Raw genomic sequence first — 18701 nt, forward strand, 5'->3', positions numbered from 1 at the left:
ACTGATCTCTCATCCTTTCTGGAGCACCTGCTTTTCTGAACCCCTTCTGGAGTGCATGGCAATATCCAAATCCCTCTCCCCAAGCTCCATTTCTAGGTGTGCATCCATCAGACTCCCACTTTGCTCCTCTTTCCGCTTCCCACCTGTCTCTGCCAACACAGACAGGCAGCTTTCATTTCCAGCCTCTGGAGGCTCTGCTGAGCAGGGGAAGATGCTGCTGGGGGCAGTGACACTTCATGGGGCCAGGCTGTGTAAGGCAGTGAGCCTGTATGTAAAATTGTCAAGTCTTGTAGCTTGAAGTGTGAGGACCAGTGAAGGTACCTTGGCGCTGCTGCATTCCACTCAGGTTGGGTGTTTGAGGGGCTCTTCTGTGGATCTGCCTGCTGGAGGAGGTTGGACTTCTTGCAGTGGCTGTCATTGGGCGGTCACTGCTGTTGTCTCTTTCATAACTGCCTTGCTGAAGGGCCCCAAAGTAGAGTTAAAGAGCTGTGGAACTTCCTTAGAGAGCCTTTGCTCTTGCCCCTGCTGAGGTCCTCCTGTGCAGCTCTGCCCTCTGTCCAGTACTCTTGAGAAGTAGTTCTTACACCTAAAACACTTCCAGGAGCTCAGAGCCAGGATGAAAGGAATATTGTAAATGCAAAAAGTTGAAGTGCATATGAGAAAGGAAGGAAGGTGGGGAATAATGACTTTAAAAAAAACCAAAAAATCCCCACCAGGATCCGATTTGTTAAAACGGGAAAGATGATGGGCTTCATCTGCTTTTGAAATGAGAAGATTAAGAGGTGACTCCAGTGGGTGAGAGTCTTTTATATGGAACAGTCTGCAAAGCTCAAATTATGAAAGGGTTAATACAAGGTTTCTTATGCAAGGAGCAGTTCAGGTTGTGTAATTACACCTATCCTTTTATCTGAAGATCTCACACAGGTGTTAATTAAGCCTAATGAGGCCCCTATGGAGCAATTGTTGCTATCTGTGTTTTTACAGACAGAGGACCTAGAAGCTGAAAGAAATAAGGTTATTGGTAATGCAGCACTGTAGAATTGGTGTTCATGGGAGAATACCCAGTGTGACTTGAAGCCACCTGGCGTAGGCATGGCAGAACCAACCCATACCATGAAACCATGCCAGTGGTATGTCCCAAATGTTTTCTCTTTGCCTTAAAGTGTAGGTATGTGTAGATGCATAAAAAGAAATTGTGAACTAAGAAAAATTACTATTTCTAGATGGGCCCTCTTCATTATGCCTGAAACTACTCCTGGGTTTTCCTTTTTTTTTTTTTTTTTTTTTTGTGTGTGTGTGTGTGCTATGCTTGTAATTCGCTGGTTCCTGTGATATTTTGGTTAGCATCCAGTGTTTTATGAGGCTTATGGGAGCCAGCAATAAGGAAAATATACCTCTGTTTCTGAGGTTTTGTATGCTAATTCCTTTCCTGTGTTCATGTAAATCTTTTCAATGCAGAGCAGACACATTGTTTTGTCAGCTTCCCATAGGGAAATCAAGCAACTCCTAATTGTTGTTTTGCTTCCTGTAATACTCCTGAGCTGTTGATAATTCCACAAAAGAATTCTGAAAAAGTACTGGCGGATGGATGAGGATGGGTGAATAGAGAATTTTGAGATATTCCTACACTGCTTTGTTTGTAGAATGTTGGTTTTCTTAAGCAAATCATCCAAGCCTTTTGTCATTGTCTGACCCTACCTCACATAGTGTGGGGTGGTTGCCTGCCTTGTATTTAATTGTTCTGTTCTTTTTCCCTGGTGGTGGAATTTGGGCAGCTCCAAGACCAAGCTTGTCAAAATTCCTGCCTTTGTTGTTTCTGGAAGCCTCTGTGACAGGCTGAACTAGTGATGGCATTGAGTGTCCCAATGCCATGATGTGTTGATAGAGATCTGTTTCAAGGAGGTGATGTCTCTGAGTCATCAGCTCAACAAAACGCAAGTGATTTTTACAGTAAGAACCTGCTTAAGCTGCCAATATGAAGTATGGCTTGATAGCTGAGGAAATGCCTCCTCTGAGGTTCTTGCAGTGAGATGTGGCTTTGATCCAGTTCAGCCTGAGACTCTTTCTTCAGAGAAGTTCACTTCCTGCAGTGTTCTGAGCCCCACAAACTTTCTGGTTTTTTTCACAGAATTTGGTGACATTTAGGGGAATGTCAGGAATGCAGGATGTTTTTGAGTTCAGGATCAGTAGGACAAAGTGTGCTTGAGATTAATTTCTAGAGGGGAAAAAATAAAAAAAGGGGTTGCAGCTTTTACATATTTTATATTATTTTTGGCCTTCCAAAGGAAGTTGCAGGATCCAACTACAGTTCTACTGCCCCAAATGATTTAAATTGTTTTGTGTTTATGCTTTGGTACCACAAACAGACCTGGAAAAGCAATGTTGAAGATGGTAGGTAGGAAATAGACAAAAGCTTAGTAGTTGTATGTGTAAGCTAAATAAACTGTAGGTGCAAGTCAGACAGCTAAAAAATTGTATTTTTTTTCTGTTTTTGGAAAAGACTAGAGAAGCAGATGCTAGCTGGAAGATGTGGGAAGGGAAGAGGATCAAGGGGCAGAAACAATGAGGAAAGAAACTGGGGTGTGAAGGTACCTGTGAATTGCTGAGAAGGAATTGATTAATAAGGCCAAGTTCAAATGGAAGGGCAGGAAGCCAATCCCCAAATATTGACAGTCAGCAGCTATTCTGTGTTTAAATTATTTTCTTTGCCATTGTATCCTGATTCCTGGAGCAGTAACTTCCTGGTAGAAATTATTGGATCTGAGTAGATACAAGGCAGAAATTTTTTACAATGAGTGTGCTTGAAACACTGGAACAGGTTGTGCAGAGAGGTGATGGATGGATTTATGCCCCATCTCTGGCAACACTGGAGGTCAGGCTGGATGGGGCCCTAAGCAGCCTGATCTCGTTGAAGATATCCCTGATTATTGCAGTTGGGTTGGACTAGATAACCTTAATAATCCATTTTTTGTTTTGACAGTCAGAATAGTCTGAGAACAAATGACAAATGTTGTTAACCATTCTCTTATTGCTTGATTTCCTAGGATATGGCCTTTACTGTATAAAGCAGAACAGTGTAACTGCTGTGTGCTAGAACAGTGATGGATGGTAGAAATTGGAAAAGTGACTAGGCTGAACTAAGTTAGCATCTTTTATTTGCTATTTTAAAATTTGCCTTTATTTTTTGAAATAAAGTTTTTAAACAGTATTTGGTTTTGCATCTACTGGTGCAGAGTGCTTGGGGAAGGCTATAAGCTCAATTTGATGGTAAAGTTTTAGTTGTTGAAGATCCCTGGGAATAAGGAAGAAACAATGGAATTAGATTTATATATTTGAGATTATGTAGAGTATTAAATGTGAGAGTGGGTACCTGGAATACAATCAAACATTGAGTAGTATTGTGGGAGCTCAAGAAGGAGAATGCAGGGAACAAGAGAGGCAGAAAAAAGATTGCTTTAACCTAAAGTAAAATTCTGGCAACCAGGTACTCATCCATAATGAATGTATGCACTGTTTTCAGCTCTGGTGCCACAAAGACTTACTTTATTTTCTCTCTCCCCTTTTGTTTCTAGAAGCTTCAAGTTTCCTTGTAGAGTTCCCCACTGCAGTTTTCAGAGCAATTGCTTTGGGGCTGCATGCACACATTTATATTCTCTTTATAGTTCTCTGTGTGTAATATTCAATCAATAAGAATTAGTATTTTATACCTTTTCATCAGCATGCCTTGCCACAGAAGGGAGATAACACTGCCTAACTGCATTTTGTTTTGATGGTGTTGGTGGCTTAAGCAGAACTGCAAGCTGATTTTTTCCACTCTTGTAGTCCTTGGGAAACATAGCACAATTTAATATACAGCACACTTCAAAATCTGTGCTCTTTTCTTTCAAATTTCAACTGAATGCAAGTCTACATCTACTCATTGGTGTTCCTTAGCCCAGACTTTTTGCTGCTTTGTTCTACATTTTTGCAACATGGCTTTGAACAGTATGAAGATAAACCTTTGTGGAACACTGTTCATGTTATCTATGCTACTTTGTGGTTTCTCTCACAAAAAAAAAAAAAAAAAAAAAAAAAAAAAAAAAAAACCCAAAAACTTTTAAACAGTGTGCTTTAGGATGGTGTTCTCAATATATTCAGGATAGGCAAAAATAAAGGATCCTTTTCTTTGTTTGACAGCTGGATCAAAGCACTTTAGATTCACAATATGTGCTTAAATAGAGCCTGGTACGAAAAAGTCCTGACAAAATCTGACTGTCTCTAGTTACAAAATCCATGATATTAAAGCCCAGATATAGACAATCCCATATCAAAATTTCTTTCTGGAGTATTTAGAACCTTTAAAAAGTGACAGGGATCTCACAATGTAATGCAGTTAGTTGTAGAGCACTGCACGGTTTACTGTTAATTGAGTCACCTGTTTTCTAATCAATCCATGGCATTTATCCAGAGGCAGTGAAGATGGATGGATGTTGGCTTAGAGCTTTCTGGAGCAAGGAAAGGAACATGGTGAACTGGGATTGAATCCCCCACAGCTGACATTGATATACAGCTGACAGTTCTTGTACATGAACTGCACTGATTGGAAGCATCCACCAAGCCTTTTTTTCTACCATCTCCAGTAAAAGAATAAGCTGTATTGCCAACCAGGGAACTTTGCATGGATCTCTGTGAGCTTGCTTGCCTTGTGAGATCTCTTTCAGAGTACAATTTTATTCAGAATAGTTGTCTGTGCTGTTGTGCTGCACAGCCTGACATTTTTAAAGATACAGATTTGACCTGGAGTCACTGGTACGTGTTTTTCTTCATTTCTCTAAAATCTCATATGTAGTGACAGTACTGTCAGCACTGCTTGCAGAATAATGTTGCTATCATATAAAGGGCAGAAGCAATCAGCTTTTTTCCCCTTTTAGTGTATCTTTTGATGTTACTGTAAATTATTTTTATTGTAAAGTCATATTGGAAATGTAAGGATCTTGGTGGTTTCATTGGAAACTTTGTGAAAGATTGTGGAAAGCAGACAGTCAGTGGGGGCACTGTTTAATTTGTATTGTGGAATGGCTTAAGGAGAAATGATGTCTCCAACATTCACGTGTCTGTCTGTGAACTCATGTGGTGTTTGAAGGAATTTACAAATGCAGCAAATTTGAAGAGAAGGACTCTAGGGGATAGAAACTGTATGGAATTGTACTTTTCATGCAGTTACAAAGATTAATTACTAAGGTTGTCACATACAGAAAACTGCCCACTATTTCACTAACTGTTATGCATGTCAGGCACATTAAAAATGTGATTACTCCTGCATTTAGAAAATTATGGAAGTAGTTAGTTTATGATCTAATGTGAAATATTTATAGAGGTCCTAATATTAAAAATGTTGCTATTAAAGATACTATAAAACCTCAGTGTTTTTCAGAATTTTCAGATTAAGAGCAATGGAGATTAAACTGCTTCTAGTATGCTGAAATTATTGCTCCTCATTTTCACCCAGAGTGTGGGTCTGATACACTGTTCTCTCCATTTGTCCCTTTGGCTGTCATTTATTTTGTGGATTGTAAATTTATTGGAGTAGGGTTACTTCCCCACTGCACCCCCTTGTTTGAGCCTAGTTGGAACTTCCATTGGAGGCTCCTCTGTGAGATGCTAGTGGCAAATAATAACTACTTTCCTTTCAGGATAGTCATGTTACAGGAAATTGTAAGTTTATCCAAATAGTCCTGGTGTCCTTAAACTCAGCCCAGAAATAACAGCTGTGAGGATAGTTCACCCTGCATCATTGTCAGGTGAGGAGAAAGTAGCATGAGAAAGCAAAATTTTTCTAACATTGGCCAAGTAAGTAGAGAGATTAATTGTCCAAGTAAGGACTTGGATATTTTCCTCTCAACCCCCAAATTTCCCAGAGGTGTGCTGGACAAAGCCCTTCTGGCTTTGTGGTTTCTTGCTTATGTTCCTGCTGATGTTGAAAGTAACTGCACCTACACTCTCACAAAACCCGTGGAGTTCTGTGGCTTGTGCCCCTAAATCCTGTCAAGTGTTGTTATTGAGAGCCAGAGGGCACAGCACAGATCTGAGTGACAGTCTGGCAGTCACACTGCTGCTGTGGAGCACTGGTCAAAATTTGTCATAAAAGTCTGCCCCAAGCTTTGCACTAGTGACTTTCTGAGGGGAAGCTTCTTTCTGGGGAGATAGATTTTCCAGTGTTAACTGGAGGTGTATACTGTAGGTGGAAATCTTGGTGGTGTGCTTTGGAGGAAGCATCTGTTAAAATGTCTAAGAATGTAGCTTTTTGTTCAATGCTAAATGAATGCTCTTAAATTCAGTATAAATTAGAGGAGGGAAATATCTGCCAATGTGTCATGCTTCCTTTTGTAATAACAGCTAAAAAGTGTCTGTTCTTGTATATTTTAAAGCTTTCAGACTTCCCAACTCTGCTGCAACACAGATGTTCATTACACTAAATTCTGAAATGTTATATATTTTAAGGAGGCAGGAATTTCCTGGGTTGTAATTGGTGTGAACTGATGGGTGGAAAATGTAGAGCTTGCAGGGAGGCAGAGAGCATGCTTGAGCTGTCCTCCCTCTTAAGAAATCTTGTAGACAGTGTTCTCCGTCCCTTCTCTTGAAGGGACTATTTTGAGTACCAGGTTTCCTTCCCTTTCTTCCCCCACCTGATTTATGTCTAGTGGTGTCTCATTGCTAGGAAAGGAGAAGGAATCTGAGGATAGGCAGCTGATGCTGACTGCAGCAGGGGGAGCTTGTGGCATCAAATGCTACATCAGGTCATTGCCGGGTCTTTTGGTTGCTCTGATACCTTGAGTCTGCCAGGGAATGCAGGAGACTTACTCACTTGTACTCTTCTGGTTGCTAGGCTTTTAACTTTAAACAGCACCATCATTGGAGGTAACTAACCATCCATGGAGCATCTCAGCAGGGATTTGAAGGGTTTGTCATCTGTACTAAGACTGGGAAATAACTGAGGAATACACGCAAACCAAGGAATTATGGAGTTGTAGCTCCTCCAGATTTTGGCCCTCCTGCTTTAGGGTGAATTTTGTGGCTGTAGCTTCTGACTCCAAAGGGCGTTCAGCAGCCAGGACTTTGGTTTGCTCTGCTGCTCCTCAAGGTAGTCTTGATAGTTCAGGAGCAGAGCTGGAGTGGAGAAATTGCACAAAGTTGCCTTTTTGACTGGAATGGAAAAAGTTAAGTGGTGGGTGAGGGGGATAATTACATTTGCATTTTGCTCTACCTTTTTATGAGCTGAACATGAGTGTTTGGCTGTGGTACCCAGGGGGTTATAGCCTTGTCTGGAAAGCTTTAGCCTCTGCTTACTGGCCTTTCCAGGAACTGCTTTTTCCACTGACTGCTGGATGTATTTAATGGACCCCGGCCCAAATATAGTTTTAGTTCAGATTAGGTGCGTGAGCCTAAGGAGGAAGGAATCTCCCAATTGTCCCATTTGCTATGCTTTGCTTTGCACTGTAGAGCAAAGTCTTGTAGTGCAATGGGTTGGTTTTCTTTCAAGTGAGACAAAGTCAGAAGATATGCTGTAGAGCTACCAGAGGGGTTCAACTATCTGTTCTTGATTCATGGCATTGCACTTAACCTAGTTCGAAGTAGAACCTTCTGAAATGCAGATGTTGGGGCCTCAGTACTGAACTGTTTTGCTCTGCAGATGTTCTCCTTTTAATCCACACAGTCAGCAGGGTAGGCATAACTCTGCTTTTCTCCTTGCTTCAATGGTGTCTGTCCCCAGCCCCATGCCTTCTTGGAGTCAGCCTTGCCCAGGTGTTCAGTTTGACTTTGCAGTGGCTTTATTTTGCTGTTTTCCACATGCAGGGCTGAATGGAAGGGAGGAAAGCTTTGCTCTATACTCATGACCAGACAGCACATGGTAAGGGCTAACTGTTCAACTATCCAAGAGTAATCTGAAGCTGCATTTTATGCATATCAAGTGTCTTTACATTCGACTGTGTATATGTTTGGTACTGTTAAATGGTTAATTATTTTATCCTTAAGAGCAGATAGGTATTCCAGGTGCTCGCAAAGCCTTCAGTTCTTATCACAGTATATATCTTTATGTGTCACATTTGGATATGAATTGGTCTGCGTTTTCTCCTGCAAGTTATTTTGCAGGGGGCCAATGCTAGTAACTGGGCTGTAGACACCTTGCATCTGCTCTCCAGATGTGTATCAGTCACATATTCAAGCTCCACATTAGACTCCTACATATGGGGTATGTGTTTATATAACTAATGATTCAATTTTTGTGTTCTTTTATAATGTACTTTGGAGACCAAAAGCATAGGTACCTGAGAAGAGAGAAGCTTCTGGTGGATAGAAGGGAAGTCTTTTAGCTGACAGACATTAGAGATTCAGGAACAGCAAGGGGGCACTTTGCACCCTGGTTCTTAGTCTCCCCTCTGAAGTCCTGTCACTGTGTGTGGTTCTGGATACCGGCTGCAAGAGGGGTCTTTGGTTCTGAACCTGGGACTTCTTTGGTTCTTACAAAATACATAACTATCTTTGGTGCTGAGCATACAAGAAATCTCCATCATCCTGGACCCTTACAGTTTTTAAGAAAGTGAATGGTGGGGAGATTATGTGTTTCCCGAAGTTTTCTAGCAGACAAGGAAAAATATTTTAGAGCTGCAGCGTGTGAGTTATGGTTATAAATCCTACCTAAATCCTCTTTTAGGGCCTTCAGATTTTATGGGGGTGCAAGGGCAAAGGAGAAGAGGTTATTTGCTGAATTGTGGAGCAAGATCAAATGACCTTCCCTAGTTGAACTAGCTGAAGGAACACTTTTTTAATGTCCAGCAGTTTGTAGACTAGCATGATTGATAATTTTCCCACTTATTAGCACAGACATAAATAAACATAAATATATGCAGTACGTAGCAAATTAGTTTCTGTCCTTACTGAGATGATTTTCTTAGATGTTTTTTAAATTATGATAAATAGTTCTGATAAAGTGAACCTTTTCTTTGGAGGAATAAAACCAATGTTAGAGTACTTAAAAAGTAGAGAGGTAGCCAGATGTTCTCACATGGTCAATTAGAAGTTATGGAAATTGCTTCCTTTACTCAAAGCTATTACAAAGCATGATCTTTGGAGACACTTCTGTTCTCAGATTGCTGCTTGTTTAATTGAGAACAGCAGTTAGTCAGCATCTTCCAGGCCTGTGCTATGGTTGGCTTTAAAGTGAGTGGGATGTCTGAGGTACACTGGCAGTAGTGGATTGCACAGAAATGGCTTGCAGTGGAGGGTAATTTAAGGGTTAACTTGTACTCTTTGGTCTGAAGTAGGAGCTTTGTCTAGGGTATCTGTAGGACTCTTCAAGGCAGCGAGCTGGCACCAGAATGTAGTGAAATAAAAGCGATAAAGAGAATTAGGCCTCATTTTAAATGCTTCTGTAAAACAGTATGTACTGATTACCTGAAAGTTTGTTCATTTAAGAACCTCATCAAAAGGGGACAGAGGATTTCTTTTGGCATGTAAGCTGTCCACTAAGTAACTTATTTTGAAGTGAGGAATGGGATAGAGAAAGTATTAAGCCTTTCTTTGTAATGAGTAATGAGTGCATGTGGTTTCTTTTGGTGTCTCCCCAGTCTATCAGCGACTTCTTGGATTCTTTTCTCTGTTGGAATAACTTGTTAAAACACTAAAATGAAAGTAAAAGAAAGTTATGTCTGTGAGTCTGATGACTTAGCAATAGCAAAGGCCTTCTGTGTCTGCTTCCTGGCTGAAAATCCTAGAAAATATGGTGGAAGAGATCACACAGAATCACACAGAATATTCTGAGTTGGAATAAGAATCATCAAAGTCCAACTCCTGGCCCTGAAGAGGACAGGAGATGAATCTCATGATGTGCTGAGTGCATTGTCCAAACACTTGTTGAACTCTGTCAGACTTGGTGCCATGACAGCTTCCCTGGGGAGCCTGTTCTGGTGCCCAGGCACCCTCTGGGTGAAGAACCTTTTTCTAATATCCAGCCTAAACCTTCCCTGACACAGCTTCAGGCCATTACCTGTCCCTGGTCACCACAGAGAAGAGATCGATACCTGCACCTCCTCTTCCTTTCATGAGGAAGCTGTAACTGCAACGAGATCTACCCTCAGTCTCCTCCAGGCTGGACAGACCAAGTGACCTCAGCTTCTCCTCAAATTCCTTCCCCTCAAGGCCCTTCACCATCTTCCTTGCCCTCCTTTGGGCACTCCCTAACAGTTCAATGTCTTTCTTGTATTGTGGCACCCAGAACTGCCCCCAGCACTCGAGGTGAGGCTGCCCCAGTGCAGAGCAGAGCAGAACAATCCCCTCCCTTGCCTGGCTGATGATGCTGTGCCTGATGTCCCCCAGGCCAGGGCTGGCCCTGCTGGCTGCCAGGGCACTGCTGGCTCATGTTCACCTTGCCACTGACCAGGACCTCCAGGTCCCTTTCCATGGCACTGCTCTCCAGAATCTCATTCCCCAGTCTGTCCATACATCTGGGGTTGCCCCTTCCCAGGTATGGAGTCCAGCACTTTCCCTTGTTCAAGCAGGGGAATGCATTTGGTTTTTCTGGCCTCAACCCTTAAACTCTGCCAGAGGTATTCCTGAGAGATGTTTGTCTGACCTGAAAACCAACACTGGAGGAGATTCCCTGTCTAACCCTGGCAGTTAGATTTACTGCTTCACTATATCCAATGTTTTTTTCACATATAATTTGCTGCAACTCAGGTTTGTTACCGAGGTCTCAAGTTCTAAGAGAACATTCCATTACTGCTTTCTTTGCAGCTTGCTGGCTTGTAGTAGTATTGGAAGTTACCTCAGTCTTTATCTCTGCTAGTCTGAGGAACCCTGCTTATTTCCCTCTTTCACATCCTGTTGGCTAGACTTCTGATAATTTCCATTACTTGTGTTTGATCCAGATTTCTGCAGCACTAAAAGCTGGATTGAGATGAGCCTTGTTTGCATGGTTCCCTGCCCTGCAGCTGGCACTGAGGCTCTTGAGTCTCTCCATGCACTAAAGATGTCTAAAGATTGCCGAGGTCAAATTGCACGCATCTCCTTTCCAGGAGAGGATTCTAAAAGCTGATTGTTCCAGTATTCAGCTCACTGGTGCTGGAATCTCTTAAATCATAACCCTTAAGTGTGATGCTGAAAAAATGAAAGGATAAAAAATCATTTAGTGCAGAGAGATAAGTGGATATGAGCAGCCATATTACTTATAAGATGCTAGTGGAACAAATTATTTAGAAACGTCTGTTAGTAGAAACTAATTGAATACCGTGTCGATTGGAATATATGAAGCAGGATGCAGCCAAGACTTAATGAGAGAGAGAGAGAGAAGAAATTGGCATGTGGATTCCCTCATCTGTTTTCCTTCCCAAAATAGTGTGTTTCTAGGGCCAGGAGTGGTAGGAGTAGAATGATGAAACAACTGGACACACAAACACAGTTAAGCATAATTATGTCAAAGAACAATGATGACGTTGTTAAATGGCTATACAGGGTTGCCACAACTCCCAGGAAGCCCAGTGGTGAATGGTGTGAGTAAAAGGAAGTGTTTCCATGTGGTTTGGCATTCAGTGGTCATTGGTCACTAGCCAGCCCTTTCAGCCCTCACTATTCTGTTTGTAATAGTGGTGTTTTCGATGGCTGGGTTTGAAATGCTAAGTGGCATATTAGCATGCAAGCGCTGATATGTTTTTCTGGTCAAAATGTGGGGTTGGGAGTCTGATCTCAGCTCACATTTCAGTTTCAGTGTGGTGATAGGGATTGGGTGAATCTGCTTAGCTCTGGCCCCTGAGAAATGCATCACAGGTGTGATGTGGGAAATGCATCACCTCCACTGCTTTGCAGGGATAGTATGCACATGGGTACATGAGGGCTAGGGTGCTCATTTCAGCAAGGGCCTTCTGACATTTTGCATGTGAATGACAACACAAAAGTGAGTTCACCCTGGAGAACAGTGTGCTGGGACAGGGAAAAATCTAGTCTTATTAGTAAGGTCTCTGTCTTTATTCTACCCTGTTGGCATAGAAGCAGAATGGAGATCAATACTAATGATAGATTACTGTAAAAATGCATCATTTCTCTAAATCAGCAAATGTAAGCAACTTCTCATGTTAAATCCCCTCAGAGGATAAAGAAAGAAAATAAGCAATAAAAAGCATGCACAGATGGATGCTATTCTGATAGTAACATACTGAAAATGTTAAAAGGATTGCTAATCGCACAAAATTGTGTGCAGTGAGGTCATGAGCAGAGTACTGAACTGTAAAAGTTTTCCATTTGTGGGTTAATCAAAACTCTCTAATTTGACTAATGTATCATCAAAGGTGTTTTGACTTGGTTGGCAGGCTTGTTATCTGCCATGAGTGTGATTTTGTTGATATAGTGGCACAGTAGAAGGTACATGTACTGCATTAAGAATTAGTAGTTAGAATGATCTTCCTTTGTTTTCTACACAAGGACAGAAAACAAATAAGTAACTTACATAATAGAAGTGGTTACTCTAAGAAATGTGTAGGGTTATGGTAGAATCAAAGCAGTCTCTTGGGGACTACTGTTGCTTTTATTTAAAGTTGGAGGTAAATCTTTTTATTTTTTGGATGATAAACTGAGCGTAATTCAGGAGAGCCTGGAATGTGGTAATTATTTAATTGCTATAATTGCACATGCATTTTCTGCTGAAGTACACTTTTATATCATATGTGATTCTTCAGTTCTTGACGTAATAACAATACAAATTTTTAATAAGGTCAAAACTTAAATATGTAACTGCTGAATAGGTTTTAAGACAAACTGTAGCAGTGCAAAATAGCACTTTTCCTAGAATTTAATTCTCATCTGTTACTCTAGGAGGAGCATGGATGATAACTTTGAGCCAATTCTTTGAGCCCTATGAAATAAAGTGCTGGGAAGCCTGCAGTTTTGTTCTTGTCATTGAAAAAGGTAGCTTGGCATCCTGGTTATCTGCTGTTTACATTGTAGTCCTGTTGATTTGTCCTTGAGCAGAACAGACTGATATATTTTATGAAAAGAGGAAGAAGAACCATCAGAGAGGTGGATTTTACTTTTTGTTGAGAGACTATTTTCCCCCCCTCCAAGTAAAACAGGACCCTTTCATCACTGTTTAACTTTTTTTTTTTTTTTAAATTTCTAGCTGATAAATTTAGACGGAAACTGGAAGAACTGGAGAAGGAGAAAAATTCTTTAAAATTTCAGCTTCCTTCAAGGCATCCCTCTGTTAGCAGTTTTTTGGATAGGTTCATGACCCAAGTTCAGGCAACATTGCACTGGGCTGCTGATAATTGGTAAGTTTCTTGATTCATTATTGTGTAAAATGGTGCTTCTATTTTTCTCAAAATGCAGAATACACTTCTGAATATCTATAATAAAGAGTTTTTAATGACCATCTAACATGTCCATATGGAGCTTGTTTATGAAAATCCCACCCTGCCCCCCCCTCCCCTTTTTTTTTTTTTTGTTCTTTCTACAATTCTTTCGGAATTCCCTTCAGAAACATTGATCATGATGAACTGGCAAATTAAGCCGAGTGTTTCTCATTGATGTTGAGTGGGAATGGGATTGAATCCTTGACACAGCAGCTTGAGCACACAACAGCAATGCAGCATGAGCAACGCTTCCCTGTGGAGTTAATTCTGATGCTCCCTTTCAGGCAATGAAAGGATATTTAAATATAAAGTAAAAACCAGATTATTTTTTGATATGAATAGATCTTTGGGAGCTTCCTTTTGTGTGCCACTTCTTAGATAGCAATATTGAGCTCAGCACTGTACAAAGTCACAAAAATAAATTCTAAACCTCGTTTTGAAGGGATAACTTCAAAGATGGGAGGAAAGCGAGATGTGTCGGATGGCCCAAGAGGGATGGGTTAGGGGACAAAAACAGTCTCTATTTCTTGGTCTGTCTTAATCTGTGCTCCTAGTTACTGTTGTTAGAAGGGGATATTTCATAGGAATTGAAAGCTATTCTCAAATGCAATCACACAAATGAAAGAAGAGAAGCCTTTTGTTTTCTGGCAGCTTGTTAATATAAAGGCTGCAGAGTGCTAGTCAATACCGTCGTGTGTAATTTTTGACAGACATGAAAATTAGATAAAATCAGTACAGATAATATGATGTTTTTTGGTGAAATTGGAGAATTTGAAGGTATTTTTAGTCTCTATTTATAGCATCTAGTAATAAGGGAGGTTTATAAGAAGCTGCGTTCCTTCAGAGCTGTTTCCTTCTACCTTCTGAGGCTCTAAAAGGAGTTTTACTGTTCCTTAAAGATTAGGATACACCATTCTCTATTTTTTCATTAATATGTGTTTGGTCTATGCATTCATTTGTAATAATGATTTTGACATTAGAGGTAGTGTTGTCTTCTTTGTCATGGAAATTGAGTCACTAAAGCATTCCTTAGATACTGTTGGCTTATTTTTATCCTGCATAATGTATATATAAAATAGATATATATAAAATAAATATCCTGCTTTTATATATAAAATAGATGCTATAACATATTTATGAAAGTGTTCCTGTTCTTTGGATGATTACATCTGTAACTCTTCTTTTTGCACAGGTCTGAGCAGTGCCATTTTTCAGGGTCAGATGAATATCCTCTTCCCTTTTCTGTCTTGTGTACACTCCTTTCTTTGAGCTCAAGTTCAACTACTGTTGTTGTGACACCCTCTTATTTGCTTGCTTGATTCTTGTAGCCTTTTACTTTGCTTTGTCTGTGGCCTGACTCATTGATACAGCAAGAGTACCCTTTGTCTTCTGTACAGGGGTTTAAGTCCTTTCTGTTCCAGCAATATTTTTAGATACTGCAGTGGAAAACATAACCTCTTCTTCAAGAAAAATTTGTAGGCTTCATTTTTAATTGGAACAAAAGAGTATACCCAAGAAGACTTTTTTTTTCCCCTGGAATATTAAAAAGATGATCAGACTAGCCTCAGAATACTAGATCATGGCAATTTTACTGTAGTCAAAGCAATCTCATATTTTTGCAAGAAAAGTCTGTATGGCAGCTTGTTTAAGATATGAAGCTGAAATTCATGCCTCAGTTTTGTTTTATTTGATTAAAATATGAAATGAGTTTTTAAGTAAATGCATTTGATATTGACACAGAATATTGGGGGCATGTGGTGGGAGCCAGATTTGGTTATGTTTAGCCTAGGAACAGCAAATGCTGTGGTTGTGCAGTCAGTCAGGTTTGGTGAGATCAGAGAGATCTTGTTTGTCTTCCAGCAGTACCAAGCAGACAGATACACATGGAATTTCAAAAAGGTTCTGAAAATAAACTATGTTTATAATGGAATTTTTTCTAAGATTTGACCAGCCACTTGGAAATTTATTATGTACATCTCTAGCAATGATGCAGCTCCAGCTTGAAGAAGGTGACTTCAGAGCTGCTGGGAAGTGTGGTTGGTTGGAGCCACAGGAACCTGTAATGTCTGTAAGGCACAGTGATGGCCTAGCACCTCATAACAGGGATGTCTCTTTGGTGCATGCTCTTAATACAGAAATGCAGTTACACTGTCATTATGTCTATCTTGCTTAATGATACCTGTGTTAGTGCTGAAGCTTTATTTTGCTTTTCAGTACATTCTGCAGCCCACAGAGAGGGAGTAAAGCAAGTGTGTCTTCTGATGGTCCTGCAGAATGGATGAAAACCTCTGTGTGTGTTCTACACACTTGTTAAACACCTGTGCGTGGAGATCATAATTGTGTGATTAATCATGCTTAAGCCAGACTTATGATGCATGTTTTATTTGTGGCATGGATGGATTTGCTTTGCAAGATTACAGTGGGAAATGATGCCTCAACACACTTTATTTGAGATACAGTATTTTTTAAAGAAGACACTGAAATGTATCTGTACTCTTTATGTGGAGATGCATGCACTTGTCTCTAAAGATGGACACAAAAATGCAATTGCCCTTTGCAAGCGCACGTGCCCTTACAAGGGAACATGGAAATGAAAATGGGTTTGCATTGTTTGCAGGTGCATTTTGAGAGGCAGATTATGGAATTGATACTTAACATAATGTGCTGATTACCTTGGAGTCCAGTCATGCAAAGATTTACAACTGAGGGTTGTACAGATGACTGGGAGGAAGCCCACTGATTGTGGTTTTGAAAGAACTCGCTGTGCAAGAGAGAAGTCAAATTTGGCATTGTGGAGCGAACACTCCAGATGATCTCTGATGCAGTCTCCAAAAGCTGACAGAAGCTGCAAAAATGGCTTTGGCAAGTTTCTAAACTTCTGTCTAAGAGATTTTTCTCTGTATTGATAGAAACTACATGCCTTAGTTTTGTCTCTTTCAAGGCAGTGATGGATAAATTTCTGAAATATGATAAAGCTGGGGGAAGCCTGAAGCTATACAAGCTTTCCATTTTCTTTCTTCATCATGTTGTAAAAACAGTGCAAATGTTTGAGATAATAAAGGATGATATGCCAAGGGAAAAAAATCTCTTGTTCTCTAACTGTATCTGTTTGAAATGTAATCATTCTGGTGGTGGAGTGTTATGACTCTAAAGGTAACATGCAGCATCCTGATCAGTTTAATCCTTGAGACACTGAAACTCATGAAAACCACTAATTTTTAGCTTTTTTCATTGTATTTTTCATAGGGCTAGACATGAAGAAAATGGTCTTTGTAATGAAAAAGAGCTCAGACTTTTGAGATCAACTTCCCAGGAGAGGACGCAGGTTTCGGCCACAAAACGAAACCAGCTTTTTCAAGAAAAGAAACGATTGCAGGTAACAGGACTGCAAAGTTGTGCACAGGAACCAGTGCTGTGTGGGGAAAACCTTGTAAGCTGTCACACAGAATTAAATAAATTTATTGTAATAGCGACTTTGCTTCTGTGTAGTAATTAGAGCCTTGGCTGGAGTCCAGTCGATAATCTAAGTGATGATTGGAGATGGCAGCCACAGGAGTTGTGTTAATCTCATTACAGAAATGCAGAGCTGGAAGGTTTGGTGGCTTGTGTGCATGCTTAAACTTTCCTCATTATCTTTTTAAGCATGCTCTTTGTTATAATGATGTTTTAATATTACACTGATCTTCCAAAGTTTTTATTTGAAGACAAAAAGTTTTCATCCATTTCTAGTTAGAATTTACTATAAATACATGATTTACCAGCTTTTATTCCTGAAAGATGATTGATGCTTTTCATAAGGATGAAGGAATCATCACGGAGCAGTTAGCATTTGCTAACAATAGCATTACAATGACACATGATGTCACAACGTGATAGTTTGGCAAATTGAATGTTTCAAGATGGCATTAGTCCAATTTTAAGTCTGCAAGCCTTTTAAGCAAAATTTAGCTTTTTCTTTTCACCATCCTTCAAAAATCTCAATGTACTGTCTAGTTATATGTCTTTTAAACCTTGGTGATCACACTCAGTAATGTAGCACCTTAGCTAATTTTTCTTTTTTTCTGTGGTCTCATCTTGAAATATTTTTTTGTGATATTTTCATTCCTTTGGTGGATCCAATAGTATAATAGTCTCTGTGTGTGTTCATAAATTTATATATATAAAAAAACCTGCAAAGAAATAGAGAAAAACATCTTATGTGGTCATTGCAAAATTATACTTAGGTGAAGAAATGTCTTTTTCTTATTCTGTTAATCGCCTTTGTATTTTTTAGGTTCATTTCATCAACAAGAGGAGACATAGTGTAGCTCAGCATTATCAGTATGTAGAAAATTTTTTAAATCTAGGCATCCAAGAGCCACCTCAAGATATTGAACTGAAAACTGCTGTACTTAAGACTCCACAACAGCCAATTTTTACACTTGCTCAAGCTGAATCTTTATTCTTCTGTAGTTATACTAGGGAAAAATTAACCACACCAATATACAGGCATGCTATTTATTAGCATTTTATCAAAATTACTGGGAATTCAAGGTTCTGGGGGATGCTGATCTGTGGTGATTGTTTGCACCCAGGAATCCCTAAAGATTGCTCCTGCCCAAAATCTTGCATGATCAGAAGTAATTTTTTTTCTTAAATTTTCCTCAGCCCCACTTTTTTTTACTTTTTCTTCTGCTCTCTTCTGTTGGTTCTGCATTTGTCTTCAGGGATTTGAAAACCCATGGCAGTATCTATAATTTATGTATTAATATTTCTATTGCAATCTCTATTTCATGGAAACCATCAGTCCATAGGTGAGGCTGGTGGTGTACAGTCAGTACTGATTAGCTGCTGTGTTGGAAATCCCAGTTTAAACTCAAATCTGCAAAGTAGAACTCCAGCTTATGTTTAGTGAGATGAATATCATCTGCTGCTCCATGTTGAGACTTTAGGCCCTTTTTATCTGTCCCTGGAGGCTGACCAAGAGCACGCTAAAGGCTTCTTTGCATTTCTGGAAAAGAATGCAGGAGTATTCCAGTTTACTGATTAAAATTTCCATGCTCCCAAGAATGCCTGTGAACTATTCCTGAGCAGAGCAGCTTTCTTTCTGTGAATGCAGATTGTGTGCCTCTAGTATCTATTTATGTTGTACATTTCAATACTAAAAGTGTGATTATAAAACCAGATTCTGTTCATCTTGCTTTCTGTTCCCATGTAGGTTGCTTATTGCAGTGATTGCAATTACTACATTTTCAGAGTATGGAGGTCTCTGTATTAAGTAGGGCCTATTAAGATTTTGGCAATATTCCCAAGGCACTAAAACAGAGACAGAATTGTCCTTTGTGC

General features: G+C 39.9%; 1 protein-coding gene across 1 annotated transcript in view; it reads left to right on the forward strand.

Annotated features, from left to right (window-relative positions):
* The window catches only part of DISC1 (DISC1 scaffold protein), a 188058-nt gene that overhangs the window by 42330 nt on the left and 127027 nt on the right, over positions 1-18701 (forward strand). The window contains 2 exon segments of the mRNA XM_059841603.1: positions 13145-13295; positions 16623-16752. Coding sequence (XP_059697586.1) covers positions 13145-13295; positions 16623-16752 — 281 coding nt within the window.

This window comes from Haemorhous mexicanus, chromosome 3 (genome assembly GCF_027477595.1).
Source record: "Haemorhous mexicanus isolate bHaeMex1 chromosome 3, bHaeMex1.pri, whole genome shotgun sequence".
In the NCBI taxonomy this organism is placed as follows: domain Eukaryota; kingdom Metazoa; phylum Chordata; class Aves; order Passeriformes; family Fringillidae; genus Haemorhous; species Haemorhous mexicanus.